The 22,656-nt window shown below is 38.1% G+C and overlaps 1 protein-coding gene across 2 annotated transcripts in view; it reads right to left on the bottom strand.

Moving 5' to 3' along the window:
• The window catches only part of NALCN (sodium leak channel, non-selective), a 238,323-nt gene that overhangs the window by 147,554 nt on the left and 68,113 nt on the right, over positions 1 to 22,656 (bottom strand). The window contains exons 7-9 of one of the 2 annotated variants that reach the window (XM_068424956.1): positions 11,845 to 11,987; positions 11,621 to 11,725; positions 8,807 to 8,893 (exon numbers count right to left, since the gene is read on the bottom strand). In XM_068424956.1, the coding sequence (XP_068281057.1) occupies positions 8,807 to 8,893; positions 11,621 to 11,725; positions 11,845 to 11,987 (335 nt within the window). The remainder of the gene's footprint in view (positions 1 to 8,806; positions 8,894 to 11,620; positions 11,726 to 11,844; positions 11,988 to 22,656) is intronic. The other variant, XM_068424957.1, reaches the window with a different exon arrangement.

The following is a 22,656-nucleotide window of genomic DNA, read 5'->3' as shown; positions in this document are numbered from 1 at the left end:
TGCTGAGAAGGCCACACAGCTTATGTAGCCTCCCCATGATACTGAAGAAATACAGACAATGTGAGAGGTAATTCAGCATCCCCACCAAGTGAACTACCTTCAGATTCATGATGGGAATCACTCTCTCCACTGACTACTAAGGAACCCAAAAGATTAGAGACCCCAATAGTAACAAAAAGATATTGCAAAGTGATTTTTTTTTTAAGGTTCAAAAATCTAAAAAAAACAATCTAATAACTTACAGAGCTGTAGTACATGATGTTCTTTGCAGTTCTAATGAAAAGAGACCTTTCTTTGAGAAACACTAGAAATATGGAAAATATTGTGGGGAAAACAACTCACATGAAGAAAAAAAAATCCCTGCTAGTTTTATTCTAAGACTCTGCAGTCTTCCACCTTGCTCAGATTTGTCATCCAAGTTACAGCTCTAAAGGAAGTCATGCTGCTGCTGCTTCCAACACTTTGATTGCTGTAATTGTGCTAAACACAAAAAAGCTACATGACAATTTAAATACCTGTTTTCAGTTTGACTGGATTTGAAACACTGGACATATTTAACCCCAGAAATAAAATTTTCTAAAGAAAACTCAGCTGAACTTTAATTTGAGTGGCTTTACTGAATAGTTTCTATAATCCACTGACACTGATGAGCCCTAAAATTTCTAAGTGCAAATTATGAGTACAAGCTGTACTGAAGTCCGTTGCTGAAAAGAATGCTAGAAAAATGGCCCACTCTGTCTGTTCAGATCACAGCAAAAAGACTGAGGGTAAAAAAAAATCCACATAGCTGAAGCAGTCTTTTAAAAATATTATAACAACTTGCATATTTTTATCATGGGAGATTTCTAGCTTACTAATTTGACCCTGAATGTCACTACTTAACGCCATTTATCGGTGAGCTGTACAGGCCTGTGTCAAAGAGGGTCAAGATTTATAAAAATTCCTTATGCAAAACTTATGACTTGTAGAGTTGAAAGTTTTTCTGGGGCCTCATTTGAAAATTAGGAGTTACACAAAAGGCTCAACTTTCAGCTTGTCCAAAAATAAGGGGAAGTTCGGAGATCTTGAGTGATTATTAGTGTCAGTCAAGGATTCCATAACTCTGACATAGAAAGATTTTTGAAAACCTACTGCCTCAGACAATTCCAAATACTTGTTCCTAAATCTCCCAAGGAGATGCCAAGGGCCTGACATGACCATGTTTCCTGCTGCAGCAGGACCTCCTCTAATGAAGAATTCTGGCAAGGAAAACCACTACCCTTTTATAAGCTTAATCACAGTTTAACACCTAGCCGTTTTGTCTTTGCAACAGGATTCTGATACTTTAAGTTTGCAGGAAAATTACATGTTTGAGTTGAGGAAGTCATGTTCATGAAATCTATTTGTTCAAATGCAAAACAGTGAAATCAATAACATGTTTTCTTTTTTGTTTAGTTTCTGTGGTTAGATGGCTACAAACTGTGGCTAGTCATTTACTTTACATTACTACATTACTGTTGCAATGAACAACAGACAGTTCAGCAAGTAAATGGAAAATTATGGAGAAGAAACTATGAACATAAAAGAATTATGTTTCTCATAGCTAACATGCTTTGGTATAATGGTTATAGAGAAAAGAAGGCAGGCAGGCAAGAACAAGGGGAGGGAGGGGAACGGAGGGAGAGGTAGGAAGGGAGGGGAGTGGGAAAGAAGAAAGGAGGGAGAGAGGGAAGGAACAGAGGGAGGGAGGGAAGGAAAGGAGTGAGGAAGGTTGCTTGTGTGCCTTGCACCCTTTGAAATTACTTTTCTTTTCACAGAATCACAGAATCAACCAGGTTGGAAGAGACCTCAGGGATCATCGACTCCAACCGTTGCCCTTACACCACCCTGTCAACTAGACCATGGCACTAAGTGCCATGTCCAGTCTTTTCTTAAACACATCCAGAGATGGTGACTCCACCACCTCCCTGGGCAGCCCATTCCAATGTCTAATAACCCTTTCTGTAAAGAAATTCTTCCTGATGTCCAACCTGAACCTCCCCTGGCGAAGCTTGAGGCTGTGCCCTCTTGTCCTATCGCTAGTTGCCCGTGAGAAGAGGCCAACTCCCACTTCACTACAACCTCCCTTCAGGTAGTTGTAGACTGCAATAAGGTCACCTCTGAGCCTCCTCTTCTCCAGGCTAAACAACCCCAGCTCCCTCAGCCGTTCCTTGTAGGTCAGACCCTCCAGACCCTTCACCAGCTTGGTCGCCCTCCTCTGGACTCGCTCCAACACCTCATGCATACAATATCAGAGAAATAGAAGCACAGACAAAATTACAATAGGAATCTAATAATAATTAAGTTAATTAATGTTTGTTAATGCCAGAATGTTACCTATGGGAGACTTGGAAGTTGTCTTACAAATGATAGCCTTGTCATCAAATACACTAATCTCTTTTTTTAACAGTCCTTCCTGATATTCAAGGTCTGTTTCTCTTTCTGAAGTTTCCTCTTCACTGATAATTCTATTTGTACACACAAGTACAAACATAAACCAACCATCCCCCACACTTGGTGTTTATCGTCCTCAGACACTCATGTCTGCCCTCCTCTTGTTACTGATGGCATGTTACAACAGCTTGTGATCCTGTCATTGTTAAGTTTCGTTCTTTCGAAATTCTTTGTTTTGTTGAAAAGAAAAGGAGCATCCATCTCAAAATTACAACCAATAATCTTTGCACTACGTTTTTCGAATTTCTGAGTAACATCAGGAAAATCATCAAATTAATTCCTCAATTGTAATCAATTAAAATGCTACATAGTTACTTTATGTAACTTGTTCCTACAATATGTTCTGGAGGCCAAAACGATAAATGGGTTCAAAAAAAGGCTAGACAAATTGATAAGTGATAAATCCATCCATGGATACTAAATATAATGGCCTAAATTTAACATCCACTTCAGAAAGTCCCTAAATGAATGATCACTGGAGTCCAAGACAGAGAACGAGGGCATAAAAGGATATCCAGAAGCTCCGAGAAGGACAACCTATATATGCCTATTTCTGGTGCTGGCCGATTTTGGAGACATGGCAAACGCACTTTTTGTCTGCTAGTTTTGTGCATACTCTGACATCTACATCATGGGGCTTACTATTTTTCAGGTCCCTTTTAGTAAAAAATGTTTGGTTCTCCAGTTTTATGAGATTACCTTTTTAATTCATATCAGAAAAAGACAGTGGTTCTCAACACCGCAGCAGCAGCTTATTCACATTATAGTTGCCCTGTCCTCTCCTTCCTCCAGTTAAATGGACTGCAATCATTTCAGCTGCCCGAATCCATGACTTCTTTTAATAACATAAACTGAAGTGAACACCAGTTTACATTACCAGATGAGACAGTGAGCTGAGGTGTCCCAGGAGTAAACTCACTGCCTCTTCAGTTGCCATTGTTACTGTGGTTAAAGCTCTTGAAAAAAGGGGGCGAGCAGACAGCAGAAGATGGTAACAGCTTTACCTTCCTCATCTGAAACGGCATAAAGCTGAAACTGAGCTCACATTTAATGACAGCTAATTTCGTGAATTCCCAACCAGAGCCCAAGAGTCAGTCAGATGCTGGAGTTTCTACCCCTTTACGCCATTCACCGCACTTCACCATTTCTTCCCATACCCTATGTACCAAGTGGCAAATACTAGAAGCCTCTTTTTTTTTTTTTCTTTTCATATTTTTTTTCAGGATTTACTGTCTTCCCATATACAACTGAAGATAGGAAGGTTGGATGGGGCTGGACATGCACAAATAAGTGCATGTTCTTCTGTTGCCAACATGTTTCGTTTCCCTGCAGTCTCTTCTATTCCACCTCATTTTTTCCACCATTTTTACCTCACCAAAACTAACAGCTTGCTTTTACATTTACACTTTGCATATTCTCCTCCTGAGTCTCCTCAGTAAAACTAATATGGTTGTTTTTCAGCCCTATTTCAGTGCCAAGTACATCACTGAACTATCCAAGCTTCTGTTAACTGATGCGATTTCTAGGCTTTTTAAATGAGAACAGGGCATAGAAAAAAGTAGGTTTATTTTTTTAATGACAGCCTCAGAAGTTTAGGATTTGAAATCAATTTAATCTTCTTCTGAATAAACTCATATAATATACTCAAATAATAAACTCATTCAAATCAAAACTTAATTTTAGCCAACTGAAAGAAAAGATTTTTCATTTCAGTTAATTGGAAGAAATTTATTATATATGTATTTAATTTAATGAAAGCCACTGTAGGTAAGAAGAGAATAGGACTGAGTAGTCATACCTTTTGCTTGATTCTGAAGTTATGCTAAAGGGCAAATTAGTATATAAATAGACTATCACACTTTTCTGGTTCACCAATAATCACTTCCCATAAAAGAGAAGACGAGAAAACCCACTTGTGCTCTCTTCTGTTACTCCCGCAGTGAAATTCCCTAAGTACTGTTTTATCTCATTTCCCTCCCTCTAATTCAATATATTCATTATGAAATGGCTAAAACACTCAATTCCTGCTTTTCTGGCCATATCTCCTCCATCTTCTATATGTTTTCTGTCTTTCAATATTACCTTTGATCTTTTTGTCTCTCCTTCAAGGTTCTCTAAAAATCTGTAATTGTACAGAATTCCATAACACATTCTGATAATAATATGTAGCATGAAGGACTAACTTTTGTTTTGAGGCAAAAAGATATGATTAAATTTCTGGCATTAATCATATGTTCAAGAGCACTGTAATAGCAATGTCGCTTGCTCAGATCATAGATTTGTGACCTTCTATTTCTTCCCTAAATAGAGCACATATGATTAAAAGTGAGTACAAGTGCACATAGTTTGTGAGTAGGTGACCACTTCCATTTATGCTGACACATCACACACAGCGTTCCCAAGCTTTTTCGAAACATCATTCCATCTCCAGCTGTGCGATTCGTTTCTGCTGGACATACGACCCCAAAATATTAGCATGAACAGGGAATTGCTGTCTGGCTCATTGATCCCCACAGGAATCACAGTTCCAGACTTTCTCTGTTCATTACAAAACTAAGTACTGAGAAGACTGAAGACGTCATTACCTGGTGTTAGCAATACCAACCACAGGTTGGTAGACATGGAAGACATGTGAGTTAAAACTTTCCAGTTCAGTTTTAAAGCAGTATGTGTATTTTACAAGTCTTTGTGGATAGGAAGACAAAGAGAAAGAAGGAGTGATAAAAGCATCAACAACCTCTAAAATTAACAGGAAAGGAATAATAAGCAGCACAACGTGCCTTTAACAGGGAATCAAAGGGGTAAACACATGCTCAAAGAGTTTTTTAAAGGATTTTTTCTGGAATCTGGTACTCAGGTTTTCTTTATTTGTGAACTGAGAGCTTCCAAATGTGCTCGTAGGAGAAAATCACAGTAGGCAGGAAGTTCTAACGCACCACAATGTGTTAAAGTAGTATCAACAACAGCAAGATAATGTGGCAACGTGGGAGCCTCAGCATGCATTCATGTCAAATGGTTCATGTTGAAATGGAAAACACAAAGATTATTTTTCAGTGACAGATCAATATTTAAAATCAATGCCATTCATGGGGAACAGTGAGAATAAGTAACAAAAGACCACAAAGCACCTTTGGGAACACTCAAAAGAAAAATGTAATAAATATAAAACCATTATACTGAAATAAAAGCCTCTTTGCCCCACATTAGGATAGATTTGCAAGTCAAAACCAGAAACCACACTGATACTAATTTTTCATGTTGCCACTTCCAGCCACTTTTAAAAAAATAAAGAAAACTTAGTTAGGTGTCTGAGTTAAAGTTCTTCGAAAACACCAGATTAATGCCCACCTTTCTTGCCCATCTCTCATGGTTTAGTCTTATTCTTATTTACTTTAACTACTGTGCTGCTGTATACATGAGCCCCTTGCAGATCCCAGATCTGTATGCACATGCTGGTTCTGTTCTGCCCATACGCTATGCACCCAGTGGAAAGGTAGGTGGGCTCTCGGGAGAGACAAGAGGGGGGACCCTGGTAAGCACAGTGGTGCTCACCTGCCCAGCAGTTTAGACATACCAAGGTACACTACTCCCCAGATGGGATTCTGAAACTCCTTTGTAATCCCCTCTTTGCAGATCAGCTGTGACAGAAGTATAAAGACGTGGTTAACCTGCTTGTTTGTTTTATCTAATTGAGCAGTTTGGTACAACAATGACACGTTTATGTGAGACAAAGCAAGTTACAAAGGCTCTGCACAGAGCCTATCTGGTATCTCTGTCTGAATTATTGTTTGCTCACGAATAAGACCAGATCTGCATTGCTCCATGTGCCATTGCAATGTTCTACCTAGGCTAGCGAGACCTGCCAGGCTGAAACCCCTGACCTGGTCTGTGGGAGTAAGCATGTTTGTACAAAGGCCAAACTAGTAAAACTCAACAAATCCATCTAGTCCATGTGAAGTGTCTTCTAAAACCTGTATTAGAGAGGTTTTTATGTTACCCACCACTCATAAATCACATTATTCTTTCCTCCATCACTCCCTGCTTCAGAGAGCTGGATGTATCTATTTGCCAACTTAGATAGCACAATCCCATCTTATTGGACTGCCTCTCAAAGAGCTAGTAGGTTTAAACATCACAGTAGCCAAATCTGGGAAGGATACACTTTTCCACCATAAGAAATATGAACTAAAGCAAAGATATCTATTAAGCAGTTTTCTCAACGTCTACAGGAAATTGAACCCAGACCTCCAGAGTCCTTCTCCATTCCCTTAGCCACTAGGATATTTCCTCTCTCAATGCATAGTATAGTTTGTTGAGGAAGTAAATTCTAAATAACTCAATAGACTGAGTAAATGGAGTTTCACCAAAGCACAGACCCAGACCCATGTAACCCTTGAAACAGAACTTTTACATGTTCCATTTTGTATTCGGAGCAGTAATATTTACAGAGCCCAGAGAGGAATTAATAAAACCAAACTTACTGCAAAATTTAATTAAAATTATATAGGGCAATAGAGAGTCTTCACTACCTCTTTCTAAGAACTCCATCCTTCACAGGATATTGAATGACAATATACTTAGCTAATAAAGGTCAGAAGAATGCATATTAATTGAATGTGTCCTAAAGGCAGGACATATATTCTTCAATCTGATTAACTCTTTCCTAGGTTCAGATTTATGCACCATGTTCCTCTTAAGGAACAAAACCCACCCAAACCATTAGAAAATAACTACCATATCTCTCACTAGGGACTTAATGCACAAAGAATGCCTTTAATATATTGCAAAGACTTTAAATACATGAATTTTTTAGGAAGTCTATTTTTTTTTCTACTTTGGATTGATAGAACTGAAGCAATAATGCATGGTGAGATGAATAAAGGTGTGCGTGTTTATCCAGACTTTGACATTTTGCTTTCTTTGGGCTGTATTTTAGTTCATATTTCATAAAGGTAAAGCCTATTTTGGGCACTATCCTAATAAAATAATATTTTAACACACTACTTTTCTTTGGATTGCTGTCTCTGGATTGTCATCCAGCAAGGTCATAGATTACTGGAAACCCTGCAGATGTTGCATGAAGGGAAGAAGAATGAGAAGAAAACTTCTAGTTGAGTTGCAATTATAAAAAGCTGCAGCACCCACTGATGCATGAGGTTTTTGTTCCCTGGAACAAAACTTACTGCGTGTTCACACAATTCCTAAAAGGGGAAAGAATGCAATGCTACGGACAAATACAGACCATTCAAGTCAGATACTATCTTAACTTTCATCTGGAAGAATTTTCATTGTGAGTTCAGCTACATTTTATCCATGCATCTGAGACTGTTACTTGAGAACACCACAAATGATGTTCCTGTTGCTGTCAAAATCAAGAATTAAATTTGGGAAGAGGAATCATCAGTTAAGATATATGCTATAATTAAATATATGGCAGTGGTTTGACAAAGCAGAGATATTTGAGAATGAACAGCTTGTGGAGGGGATGAAAGGCACTTGCCAGCTTAGTACAATATACATGCTGCCAACAAGTATGTATATTTTAGTTTACACATTAAACCAAACATAACCAAAACTGCCAGCAAACATCATGCTATCAGATTGCTATAATAGATTTGGCTTTCTACTCTGAAGCAAGTTTGTTTCATCCAGAAGTGACATTATTTAACTTGCAAATAAAAATTTGAGCTACTGTACAATGTGCTGTAATAAAAAGGGATTTATGAAAAAAATTACTTATTTTAGTCTGGATTTATTTAAACAATGAGCATAGAGTTTTACAAACTCACCTATATCCAAGTGAGAATATTAAATCTGGAAGTTTCAAATACTGTATGGCTTACTACCTACATGCCTCTTCCCCCTTCTTCTGTGAGTCTATTTTCAAGATGGAACAAGAGAAATGAGGTACTTCTGTATTTATTATGAATAGTCATGCTTCTTGGTGTATGTTATTCTATTGTGCAACAAAAAAACAAGCATTTCTGTTGTGAATAACCTAGGAGTGGAATCGGTTTGTATATAAAGTCTGAGAGATAAAGGATGATTATTTATGTTATTTTATATTTAAAAAAATCGAAAATCTTTCTCTCATGAGCACACAAAACAGAGCCTTTATAAGGAATGTATTTTTCTAATCTTCTCCCTTTGGGCGTGGTATATGTTTTTTTGCTGATCTGTGATTTTCATGAAAAAGCCCACCCTGCAGAAAGAAATGGATTTAAAGAAATTTATGACTAAAACTATTGTAGCTATTTGTCACCACTGTCTCCTTATGCCAATGTTTGAGTGGTGCTGCCTACACACACTGATTTATTAAAAAGCAATGTCATACCTGTAGACATGCAGGAGCTCTGCCCTGGGGTTTATTCATATCAACAGCCACAAGCTGCCAACCTCCAGCAGCATCTTCATGAAACATCTTGAAAGGGAAAACTGTTGTCAGAAGTGTTTTACATGCCAATAAATACAAGTGAAATCTAATACTTTCCCCTTAAGGACCTGTACACATTTTGATGATAGCTAGTTTAAAATAAGAGGGAAATAGTACTTACTGCTACAGAAAAAAGCAACATGCTCTTTTTCCAACGTTAATAGATTGTGAATTTTACTCAGATATAACATCAAACATAATGTGTCTCTGTTACTCCTAATGTAGAAACCAATTCAATTAACCTCTGATCAGTATCATTAGACAGTGGTACCTGTTCAGAATAAATTCCTTACTAAGGTAAGCTTATCCTGAGGCAACACAAATACACTGCGACCAAAAAAAAAATGTTTCATGGTGCATTTGGAAATAATAGACAAACTTGGTTTTTTTTTTCTGGCAAAATAATTTTACTCCAAGGATCAGACTTTATTTTATCAAGAGCAGCTGTACAGTCCTTCTGTATTGTTATCCAGAGCTTATAACTCCTGCAAAGTGCTGAATGATATTCCAGTTCTAACGATGTCAGTGGAAAAGACTCTCTTGACCACAGTGATACTCACATTTTACCAATAACCTCTGGAAATGTAGGTGTAGGCATTCTGGCTTTTTTTTTTTCCCTCAGAAATTAGGACACAGAAAGATGCAGACTGCTGGACATAAGGAACAGCGAGAAACTATGTCTGGAAGTGATTAACACTGTCCTTGAAAATGTCCTTGAAAGAAAACGGATGGCTCTACCATTTTGAATTGTCACCAGAGAGTCTGCATACACTATGTAATGAAGTGTGACGAAGTTCCCACCTCAATCCCACCTTTTTCTTGACACCCAGCACCCAAACAAGTCACCTTGAGAACACAGCCACAGCAACGCTGCTGAAGCTTAAAAGCCATCCTGAGAGAAGTGCTCATTAGACTGAGGACAGTGTCACACAAATATGGTTGTAATGCTGCTGAGGCCTTATGTAGCATCTCTGCACCAGGAAGAGTTGCCAACTCAGATCAGCACTGAGTTACTTCTCTTTGTACCATGCTTTAATGTGCAGTGCTAAAGTGCTTTACAAGAACCTCCTTTTATCCTTCTCCAGAGACCCCTTCCTTGACTTTGACTCTCGGACACTCATTTTCTTTTCTATAGAACTAAGTTTTGGGACCAGTTTAATGATTTATGAAGTGGGCAAATGAAGCAAGATATTGTTGCTTTTTCTCAAGGTTATTTCAAGCACAAAACAAGCAAGGTTTTTAACTTTCATCTGGTGCTTTGCACAAGAAATCCTGCAAGAAATTTTCTGCCCTTCTTAACACAGAAAATGATAAATCATTTTTGTAGTTTGGTAAGCCGGACTCCCTTTATGTCCCATTATGCCAGTGACTCACGGAACACGGCAACCATTCGCTTGTCTGCGGCCAACATGCTATTTTTATTTTGCATTATGCCATTTGTTTTCAACATGTTCATATTCTTGGCATGATGACATTATTTTGGGAATTTCTTTTATCCTTGAAATTCCTTAATGTTGGCTACTTCTTGAGTTTCCCTACATTGATCTCTTTGTTCCAGCTCCTAGTTCAGACTATGTCGGTTAAGCCTATATGGCTCAGGAATTTGTCCCATCAGGGATGAAACGAACATTACGTTCCTCAGGCTAAGTATGTGTCATGTGGAAAGGTCCTTTTTTTGTTAGATTTTAAATTGATATCACCAAGTCTGCTTTGACAAAGACATATATAGAGTAGAAATTATTGCCACAAAGCCTCTTTGAGGCGAAAAAAGTAGCAGCAGGCAGAAAAGGACTAGATTTACATATGGATTACAGGAATATCCAAAGGAATATCAGACAATATTTAATAAATAATTCTGAAACACTTAAATCCTCTGGCTCAAGAAAATAAACAAACTCTAGCTACACAGGTTAGAAAAATTTTCCTTATGGGTATGTTTCTCATCTCTGTCTTCCTAAGGGCTTTCTGCAGGCAGTCAGTACTGGTCCCTCTTATAGATGGCAAACTGCTCTAGCCTGGAAACACCTGGCCTTTTGTACACTCAGGATACATAATATGGTTGTTACAATAATGAGTGGGAGAATTTAAATCTCAACCCGTTAGCCCTTGTTTTTCATACTGGGTCTTTCACACTACCCAGCCCACACATAGCACTCTTCCTGTCAAGGCTTCTTCCTACCCATTATCTCATATTCTGGGTCTCACTTTCTGTGGCTACCTCAACTATGAGCATGGCTCTTTCATTGCCTCAGCACCTCATTCTGCCTTGGTCTTAACATGCCTTTCTCAGTTCCAGGACCAGCTTCCCCAAACACTTCAGCTACCCTCTGACCTCTCTCTTTCAGCTCTTCCTTAGCACAGAAAGTGATATTCAATAGCAACCCTAATTCCAAACCCACCAATGACATGATAAAAAAGCATTATCCTACTTCATTAAAAGAAAATAAAAACGTAGCAATAAAATACACAGCCATATAGAGAACCATATTACGGTCTTCTCTATTACTCTTTTTTAGGAAAGCCTAGTTGAATAATATAACCTAGAATTTAATTTTATATGAAAATTCTTATATCAACTTTAAAATATATGTAGTAACATGCAAAGTCAAATAAATCAGAAAAAATAATAATTAACAGGGCTTTTTGTCTTATTATTCATTCATAAACAAAACCCAGTCAATTCCCCAGAGAATCTCAGAATCTCAGGTGCTTCACCTGGGTGGTGGCAGTTGAAGTAGTACTGCTCCTGGATCCCCACATCTGCTGGAACTGCACTCTGATTTCTGCAAACGTTTCAATGATGACTGCGATGAAAACATTCTGAAAAAAAGAACAAGAAAGACTGGCTGACACAAAGCTCAGCAAGCAGAAAAGAGAAGAAATTCTTTTTAATATGATCTACGTTTCAGACAGGTTTAAAAGAACACATTTTTCAGTACCTTAACAAGCCAGGCCAGAAAGAAAATTAAGGTGATGAAATAGAAATATGAACGCCATCGGGGAAAACTGTCGATTGCTCGGTACATAAGGAACACCCAGCCTTCCTGAGAAGCAGCTTCGTAAACAGTAAATATGCTTGTGCCTGTCAGAGGAAAAATGAAAATGTTTGGCATTAAAACTCCCTGAAAGTTTTCAATATCAGCAAACAATAATCTTTATCTATTCTATTTTCCTCTTCTCTAAACGGTATCAGCGCTCCTTTCTTCCTTCAAAGAGAAGTTTTTCAGGGGCATTTCCATGTTTCTTCCTTTTGCAATTGAATATGAATTGGTTTTGTATCAGACCACACTGACTCCTTTCTCTCCCTGGACACAAGCACAATCCCTTAGATGGGTTCACCAGCAGTATGCAAATGTCTCCAAAGGCAGAATTTGTCCCATTGTGTGACTTCAGCAGCATCCGTGAGGAAAGGCAGATTTAATTAAAACTATCAGGATCAACATTCAGAAGGTGAAAGGAGTCACTATTAATATCAGCAACACTGAGTAAGCAGCAATACACCGAGAAGGTGCCCGACACTAGCAAGCACAGTTAAGTGTCTACAAGCTCCTGAACAGTGCCGAAGTCCAGGCAGGTAGCCAGGGTAGCTGCATGTGTTACCTTAAAAAACGTTAAAGCACGTTTAAGACGAACTTCCTATATCGCTCTGGGGAGTGGGGAAGGAGATGAAAGAAAAGTTATGAGGGGTTTATGTGTTCAGAAACCATTTTTGAATAAAAGCTCTGAAGTTACTGATTTTAAACTTAAGATCCAAACTCATCCTAATGTCTGAGTGATAGTACGCTCCAGAAAGCTCTCCCTTCCTCCTTATCTCTGCAATGAAAGCTTCAAAATACAGACTCATTAGGGCTCATACCGTACTCTTGTCCGAAGTAATTTTTGTTCTGAGAAGGAACACAAACTGTGAAATTAAACTGTGAAATCTCACAAACGGCTGTGAAATCACAGAATTGTCCTACAGCCACCTGCTAGCTCTGCTCCACCACTGCTTTGTTTCACGAAACAGCTTGGATAAAAGAGAGGAAGCATGAGGAGTACTGCCCTTAACAAACCATAGCAGCTGCTAGCAACATACAGATAGCATGAACCAGCCAACTATCTGATCCTGTTCACAGAGAAAGGAGTGGTTCTAGTCAGAAATTCCTGAGTCCAGGAGTTTCCCAAAAAAATCACACCAGCCTATAAGGAGCTCTGTGCTCCCACTAAATTTGCAGCATCTACATCCTTTAGGTGGGATGAACCTGAAAGTGTTTTTGCCCTAGGGAGTCCTTGCAGATAAATCTTCACTGATAAGAGGAGACAGGGATGAATGGAATTTTTTTCTGTATAAACTCACTCGTTTGATATGGAGGTGTTGAATGGTTACCATGGTCATGGTTGGTAGGCAAAAATGTTAATGCCTTCTGTTAATTTTTCTGGTTATTGGATTCCTTCCTGTTTACTGCATGTGGTTCTCAGGACCAAGGGGCAGAAATAAAAATGAAAGAAAAAGCATTCAAGCGTAGATAGCAAAACCCTTTCTGTTTCTTCAGAAAAGACAGTGGTCTCTATCAATACTGAAATATTCATCCATGATGACTTCATGGGTATTTTGCATTTCAAAAATTTATAAAGTAATGGTTCAATTATCTAATATTATACTGTTGCTGAACTGATTAAATTATTGAACAAAACAGTGCTACTGAGGACAGGCAGAGATTAAGAAAAAAAAGGAATCTATTAAAAGTTGCTAGATAGGAAACTGTAATTAGTCATTACCAATGGGAAAGTCACAGTAAAGATTAGTAAAATAGAGGGGATGTCATGCAAAGTATTTATAACACATACACTGGGCCATCTGCCACAATAAAGCAATACTGTGAATGGACAAAAATGCACAATTAACCCAACTAAAATAATATGTGTTTGTCTGTGACACTGAAGTAAAAATACGGCTTGTATTTTTACTGGTACAGGTGCCCTTAAGGCTATTAGAAAACAATCACCACTAAGAATATACATTCTTACTTAACATACGTGACTAGAAAGTAATAAAGCTTTCAACACTGATGCCAGGAACCATGCTGTTAACTATCTCTGTAAATAGTGTTTCAACTGGATACAGAATAAAGGCATGACAGTAAGGGATCAAACACCATGAAATGTTTTGTTTCCAAAAAGAAGAGTAATTCTTAGTTAACATCTGCCTTAGTGCATGTTTTTGCTCTTCTAAAAGTTACATTTGCAGATAATCAGCAACTGATCCTATTTTTTCTGAGTATTTCTTTAATATCTAACTACATCTTTCTACAGCCAATGTGTAAGTTATTAAAAAGACTCTCATTTCACAGCAGCTTGCCCTGTTTTCTTACCATGTTCAAATCCACAGAGGGAGAGAGAGTATCAAAATTTTAGGTGATGGTGGGATACATCACAAAAAAACAGACATGGCGATGCTGCCATGTATGAAACCTAACCTATGCCCCTTAGATCAAATGGCAAAATTCTCCTTTTCCACAGGTGTCAGTAGTCTGTCTATCATCAGTGACATAATGTCATCTTCCACTAGTTCAGAGGGCTTCAGTCCTGACGACATAGTGCTAGGAGTCCCATGGTTAGGGCACATGAGAGCATAGGACCTTGTGTAAGTCAAGCAGGAATATGGGTGGCAGGGGGAATGAGGGCTTTAAAACCTGCAGAGCCTGGCTATTCAGATACACAACAGGCACCACTTATTTCAAAAGGGAGTCATCTCTTGTCAATGTCCTGAACATTGAGATCAAGATTCATGCAATCTAACTACAGGCATCAGCGAGACATTTCAGTCATGAAAAAGCATTGAACCATGACGAGGGCTAAACACATGACTATAATGACATTACTCATCCGTTTAGGTATGTTGGCATGGGTAACTTGCTGAATTTGGAACTAGGATTTCAACATCTGCATCTAGAATATTGTTAAATCTTAGTAAATAAAAATATCTAGAAAATATTTATGATACTTTTCCTATTTGTTTCAGTAGACGGCTAAATCTTGGTGGCAAGAAAGATTAAAGTTATTTAGGAGGAACTTTATGATGACAACAGAGGTAAAGTAAAGGAATATACTTGGAAATCTTTTTGTTTCAATGCTTTTGTCTGAACTTGTCTAATAAATTCCACATTTTGATGTTACAATAAAACAATTCCTTTCACCATGCTGATGGTTAATCAAAACAAGGGAGGAAAACATTTCTCAATACACAGATTAAAACTAAATAAATCAGTACCATCATTTGTGTCAGTCTCAAAAGACTACTTTTATGCAGCCAGTAAACACTTCTACCTTTGGAAATGTTTTACAACTGCACGTGGTCATTATCAAAAAGAAAAGAAAAAGAGGTCCAGAAAATGAAATATTTAGTGAAGTACGGGAAAAGAGATTGAATCTTACTCAACTTATGCAACATTTTCACTTGCTTCATACTGTATAGAAGAAAAGACAGCAGTCAGAGACAAACCGCATCCCTACTAATAACGCATGTTTAGGTGTATGGGCATTCAGCATTGAAATGAAAGGGGGCTTATGCCTTCTTCAATACATGTGTTTCTTTGAGATCTACCAGCTGGAAGCATTAGCTTGAAGGGGCATGGAAGGAGTAGTAGTAAATGATTATAACAAAAGAAAAATCTACTGGTTTCCATGCTTAATCAGGGACCAAGGTCACCTGGCTCTTCCATGCTATACAGATGAATAGAGTACCAGGGAAAAAAAGAATTAGAAGAGCCAGAGCACAGAGGTGATGATTTTGAATAGGGGAGTGAAGAAACCTATCCTACCCAAACCCTATCTTTTAAATACCTAAGGAATATAGAAGGTAGTTATTTAAAAAAAGAACTCATAGTTGGCAGAAGAACAATAATATCATTATGAAGGGATGCTATTTTATACAGTATATTTTATATTTATGCATATTTTGTAAACATACAGGATTTCTGCTTGTTTCTGTGCCTCTGCGACACCACCATGCTCTGTGACACCAGCTCTGGCTACAATCAGCTCATTCTGTGAATGGACATCGTGAAAAAGGGAGTGCACTGAATAACGCTGCCATTTTATAGCTGCAAAATTAAAAAGAGCAGAGCTAAAAGGTCACATGGAAAATTCATTAAACCTGGAAACAGCAACCTTTCCTCCTAACTCTATGTTATGATCTTGCTTCTAGATTCAAAATCCTATATTATTAGGGGATGCACGATGTCGAGGTGTTGTCTTTTATTAATATCTTTGTGCTATGTGATTTGTAGCTATTCCAAATGAGAAACAAAAAATGAAAACTAAGCTTAGGTATGCCATTAACTCCAGCATTTTCTGCACGCGTAACCTATGTCTATTGACTACCTTAGTTTACTACATCAGAGTTATCTCAGTTTTCTTGTGCCTGCTGTGAAGGTGCTGAGAAAGAAAATTTACAGGAGGGCCACTTTAGGTAAAGAAACATGATAAAAGTTGGATTTTGTATTTTTTTCTTTTTAACCAGGAACTATTCAGGCAAGTGCAAACGCACGCGTTGTTATTAAAAGCTTAAAATACTACATATTGTCACCCATAAAATGCCTCAGGTGCCAGCCAGGAACAGGCTCCTTTTCCTGACTTTACAGTAGCCACTAGATGGCGATCGTGCACCTCGGGCACATCTGGAACATCAGGCAGCGATAACCTCCCGCTGCGCCGGCAAAAGGATTGATTTTTCTATTCCCGGCAAAACTAAGCGGCCTTCTAGCAGGTGCTGCTGTCTGATTTAACTCCGTTTGTTGTGCTGAACGCTGGCAGGCAGCCTTCCTTCAGATGGTTTTGTGAATGTTATGTCCACGAAGGAACGACCTCTCACTTAGGCTACAGAAATGTTATCAACCCTGTTTCTGTCCCTTCTCATCACCACTAACAAAATCATAAAGCTGAATGTTCCTGCAAGGCGTGGATATTCCCACTGACCACTCAGCTTTTAATTTATGTCTTATCTTTCAGTACCAAAGTATTTGTAAAACATTGCATGCAGTCAGGGTTTTCCAGCTGTCTTACACTAGTGCTTTGGTGAAACAAGAAAGGAATAAAAATTACTCAGAAATGCAAGGACAAAGTTGTTAGCACTTCTGGGAAGCAGCTGGTAGATACAACTGAAATCAACAAAAAGATCAAATCCTGAATGGCTTCAGGGGGTTTCTTGCTTGCCTCCAAGGGAGCGATAGAGTCTATTTTACTCTCCCAAACCAACTCGTATCAGCCAGTTTGCCAGCCAGCAGAAATGAGGAGGAAAATAAGAAAAATTAAACATGCCAATGCTCTGCTCCTCCTTTGAAACCTCAAACCCCACTGCCATTTCCCTATGACTGAGCGGTGGAAAAATGGCAGAATGGAAACTGCAGAGCACTGATTTACAACAGCAGAAAAAAGACACTGCCAGCCTGAACACGGTATTTTAACCCTTGTTAAGTGTAGTGACTTCAAACAGACAGTAGTGATGTGCTATCGATCCTTCATTTTGAAAATGTTTCCTTATGAGAAGATGAAGCTTTTACATATGAGACTATATACAGCGACTGTACGCATAAAACCACCAATAAGGAGACAAAGAGACATTGCAAATGTAAGTGCTAGGATCAATGCAATTTGTTCTACACACTTAGTAATGGAAAGATGGAAAGTCAGGCAACTTTCAGCAAAAAAGTTGATGGACTTAGTTGCACTGTTTACAAGTGTTTTAGAAATCTGTTCACTATTCAGAAGTGTTAGCTTACTAATATGAACGTAGCAATGTTGGCATATGTATTGACTGCACAGGGTAAATAGGAGCATGGCAGTTCTTGCTTAGTTATACCACTAGTGTCTCACATGCGATAGTGCTTGTGCTTCCTGATGTAATATTTTATGCTTTATAAAGAGAAATGTTTTACATTTGTGAACAAGTCCATAGTGTAAACAGAGACAAACATTCTTCAAAATGACTTTAGGTGTGCATGTTTATGGATATTTAGCCAGACTAGCATTTATACTTGCTTTTCTTTAATACTTTTTTTGATTAAAATGCTCCTCAGCTCTATGTTCACAAATAACTTAGCAAATAGGGATCTAAAATGTCAGCAGAGCTCATAAGCTGGCTTTATGTGCATAAATATTGTCTGCTTTTTCCTTTTTGCAGCTACACAGCTGTAGTGCTAATATACACTCTCTTACGATCACGGCTTTTTGTGTGTGGCAGCTTTACAAAATTTACTGACAGTTGACGAGAATCAAGGAAATGCTGAGCTGTGAATTGTTCGCACCTCACACACCACTACCTGGAAGCTCTGCAGCATAGTCAACAACTCCCACCTCTCTTTCTCCCTAGAAAGTTGTTTTAAGGATGCAGCTTTTCTTGGATCCCTGGGCTCCCATCCTCAACAGAACAGGCAGAGCTTCAGGCTGGGGCCTGGAAATAGGACACTGCCATAGCTGTGCTTTTCCCTGTCAGGGAATCAACTATAATAATACCCACTTCTCAGATCTAGAAATGAAGAATACAGAAATCCCTAGGCCTTGGTTTTAAGAGTAACAAACGCTGTGAAGATGGGCCTGCCACCACCTCAGTCTTTCCAATGAAATGTCTCTCATTTAAAATAGTCATAGTAGAGTAAATGACTGCTACAGTAAATGTTATGACAAAACTGTGTAACATAAAAAATGCTAAACAGAAGAAACTCTATAATTTATATTAACTTATTCCTTTGAAAATGAGCCATCTTTTTATAGGACTGTTACTTTTTCTTTTAAAATACATTATAGAATCACAGAATGGTTTGGGTTGGAAGGGATCAACCAATGTAATGCCTTTAAAACCAGACAGATGCCTTTAAAACCAGACAGTAAAAGTGACAGTCCAGAAACCAAACATTCAGAAATTCACACAAATTGTTACATTTAAAATTTAATGAACACTTTAAGGGTTATCATATTAAAAAGACAAATTTAAGGCAGGTTCTCAGTACAGATGCTATGTATTTGGATTGTCATTCAGCCATATATTAAACATTGGGAATGACTATTAAAATCAAGATAGTGATGGATCCCTTTGTTAGAGAGAAAACAAAGCATGAAAATCTTCCTCGACACAAGGCATGTAAATTCAGCATTGACTTTCATGCACTGTCAATCAATACTGCTCGTTGCATCAACTTTCCCAATAGTCATAGACAGAGCAATCTAATTCATTTTAAATGCAGTCATGAAACAGTAAAGCTAGCATGCACCATGGTGTCAAGTAATTTGCTTAATTAATAAAAAATGTATCTGCTTTGTAAGATGAAAGAAGTATGGAAGAATGAAACCATAGAACATATTCACATAGTAACATTTCTGTATCTAGAGAGACCATGATGATACTTCACCCAAAAGCAGAGTTAAATAAGTAGCTTTACCATGAGAGACCATTTCATCAAGTCTTGAGCCTGGTCAGCTATTAGCAACTGTCTCGAAAGCATGAAAACATGTGGAGGCAGAAAAAATACACTAAAAGAAAAGATGTAGGAGCTAATGAAAACATGCATTAGTGATTCAGCTGAACAGAAATGGAGCATTTCCAGTGTAATATTTATATTAGCAAGAACTGAATAATCAGAGAAGTTCAAGACAAAAAGACTTACAGGAAAAACCAGGCTAGCACAGTCCATAAAGAAAGATAGATCATGTCCAGATAGTGCTAAAAAACATCTTGCAAGTGATTTTCAAACCTACAGCAGCATTTTTCATTTGACTTCCATGACAATGTGTTTCCTTATATCCAGTAGCAGTGCAATCGCTTCATCCTAAAGTTTCAAACAGTCCAATCAATCAGCAATTAAAAAAACCCAACAGCACAAATATTTAACAGAAAAGAACCTTCTCACCCCCAGCACAGGTTTAAGTGACAGAAGAGGACCAAAGAGAGCTTGAAATTCACTCTACAAGAACCCATGCTGGTGACTGTATGTGGGAAGTGGTTGGCCAGTCTAACGATGAGTTAGCCTGCTGTTGCAGGCTAGGTACACTGGTAGACAGGAAGGTATTCAAGGAGGAAATTCCATAGTATATAATTTCAATAGGTTATGAAGGCTATATTTATATTTTTTTACTGCAGGGTAGAAGAAACAACAGTTTAAGGGAACCTAGACAACCAAAGCTGCTGCTCTGCCCTAAAGCTCCATTTCAGTTTCATTCAGTTCCTTTGGGCATCACTTGTGAATTGTAGGCACTTCTCTGAGGATGCACTCTCTCTCTTAAAATGAAGAGATCAGCCCCTCCCTCTTGCATGGTAACATTTTCAAAAGCAGTTGCATGAAATTTTATCCCTCCTGCAATCAGTGGTAAAATTGCTGTCATCTTAAATAAGATGTTTTTAAAAATCCCTCCCCAAAGCATCCTAATTTAATTTGCTCTGGCTACTGTGTATGTCTGAACGAGACACTATTCTTTTCTGTATAAAAGTTTCACCTAAGGACAACAGTAGAAAATCCCAAGTAGCAAGACCTGCTGAGTATTCAGTGACCAGAAATAAGGTAGCAGCAGCACTTAGTTCAACTCATTTCTGTAAGAAAAAAAACAGGCAGTAAAGCTGGCCAAGAACACATTACGAAACAGAGACATGTTAGAAATCTCATTAGCCTCCACACATCTGAGTAACAGGAGCAAATGCAGTGTCACATGCATCTTAAGAGACTAGTCTAACTGAAGAGACAAAATCTTCCTTTCCTAAATGAAAAAAGGAGCTCTATGATTGACTGCTACAAGAAAACCCGAACGACACTCACTCAATGACCTGTTCGGCTATTAATGAGTTAAGCACTCCCCAGCACCTGTTACATGCCACTAGAAGTAAAATGATTTCCCTACTTTGTTGATGTGAGTGAGAGGTTTGCTTGCTAGGCTAATATGTGCAGTTAGGGAGCAGGCAGAGACAGGGAGAAGTGGTTTAGTGAGTTATCAGCACACTAAACCCCACAGCACCTTTGTGAGATAGTATATTGTTAACTCTGTTTCAGAGATGGCTGTATTAAGTTAGAGACTCTGAGACTTTCCTCTAAGTAACAGAATCAATATCTACGGTGAGACTAACTTATAGATTGCTGATTTTAAAAAAGGGATTAGAGTATTCAAAGTTCTTGTTCTTTAGCCAGATGTCAAAAGAGAAAGAACCTGATTTTTTTTATTTTAATAAAAACCATAACATGGATGTCAGCAAGAACTGACAACTTTTTTCCCTCTCCTTCAGAAAATGAAAGGTTGAGTTGAAAAGAAAACCTATTCTTGTAACATCTGACTTCTTTTATTCTTGACTGCCTTAAAGAAAGCATTTGCATGACTAGAGATCTACTGGTTATCAAAAGAATTCTTGGAAGACTAGCATTAACAGACTAAGCAGCTGGCAGGTTTATTTGGAAACAAAAATCAAAACCTTTGGCAATACGAGCTGTATGAACTGCCAGATATTTTTGGGGAGAGAGAACGTTCAAAGTTTAAATACACTCTGTTTAAACCTTGTTTGCAATATTATCTCCCTCTGCAGAAATATTTTCTGATCTTTATGCACTACTGAAAATAGTTCTACACACCTGTAACAGACATTTCCTGGATTTCTCACTGTCAAATCTATGAATTTTTTTTTCTCGGATATGCCTTCTCTCTTTTTTCTCAGCATCAAGTTTACCTGCAAAGATGTTTATTCTTTGTGTAGGTGTGTGTCAGCTCTGTGCTTTGACTAAAAGCTGCTTTAATTTCTTATAGACCTATGATATTTAACATATTTTTCTTCAAAGCTTTTTGCTAAAGTGGAAAATGTGGCATTTTGTACTGTGCCACATGAACATGTGGTTTGACAAAAAAGGACTGTGTATGGAAAAAAAAAGTGTTTTGGCATTGCTCAGTGAAGCAGTTTCCCAAGAAATACAGATCAGACCTACCCCTATTAATTTTTTATCAAAAGTATGAGCTATACAAACCTCATTTTCAATACGAAAATAATTTTCACTTGGTGAAACGAAATCAGAGCTTTTAGATCTGAAGGCACAAACAAGCGACATGCATAAATCCGGGGATGACTTTCTGCATGCTGTTTACTTCACAGTGACTACCTCTTTGCTTACTCTTCCCCTTAAAAAAGACCTTTGGAAGTCTATGCGCTTCCTTCACTGAAGTGGAAGGCACCTCTCATTATCTATCACTTGGGAATAAAAGCATACATAAGGACTGTTACTGCTGGACTTCATAAACACATCTTGGTATCCTCAGTAACATGCCTGCAGGTCCTACCATGGCTTGGGTAGTTTTATATTGTTACATTATGTCTCCATATTTTGCAGAACAGGAAACAAATCCTGATCCTAACTTGGAAGCTCTGCCAGCACAATTACGTAATATTTTTGAAGAGAAAACTATGTTCATAATTTTTAAATCGCACTGCCCAAAGTCAGGCACATGAGCTGATGTTAAGATAGCTGGATGTAGCCATAGAATCACAGAATCATAGAATCATTTTGGTTGGAAAGGACCTTTAAGATCATCAAGTCCAACTGTTGACCTAGCACTGCCAAGTCCACCATTAAACCATGTCCCTAAGCACCACATCTACACGTCTTTTAAGACTCCACCACTTCCCTGGGCAGCCTCTTCCAATGCCTCACAACCCTTTCAGTGAAGAAATTTTTCCTGATATCCAATCTAAACCTCCCCTGGTGCAACTTGAGGCCATTTCCTCTCATCCTATCATTGGTTACTTGGGA

Source organism: Nyctibius grandis, chromosome 2 (genome assembly GCF_013368605.1).
Source record: "Nyctibius grandis isolate bNycGra1 chromosome 2, bNycGra1.pri, whole genome shotgun sequence".
Taxonomy (NCBI): Eukaryota; Metazoa; Chordata; class Aves; order Nyctibiiformes; family Nyctibiidae; genus Nyctibius; species Nyctibius grandis.
The sequence above is the reverse complement of the archived record's forward strand: the minus strand, read 5'-3'. Positions and strand labels throughout refer to the sequence as shown.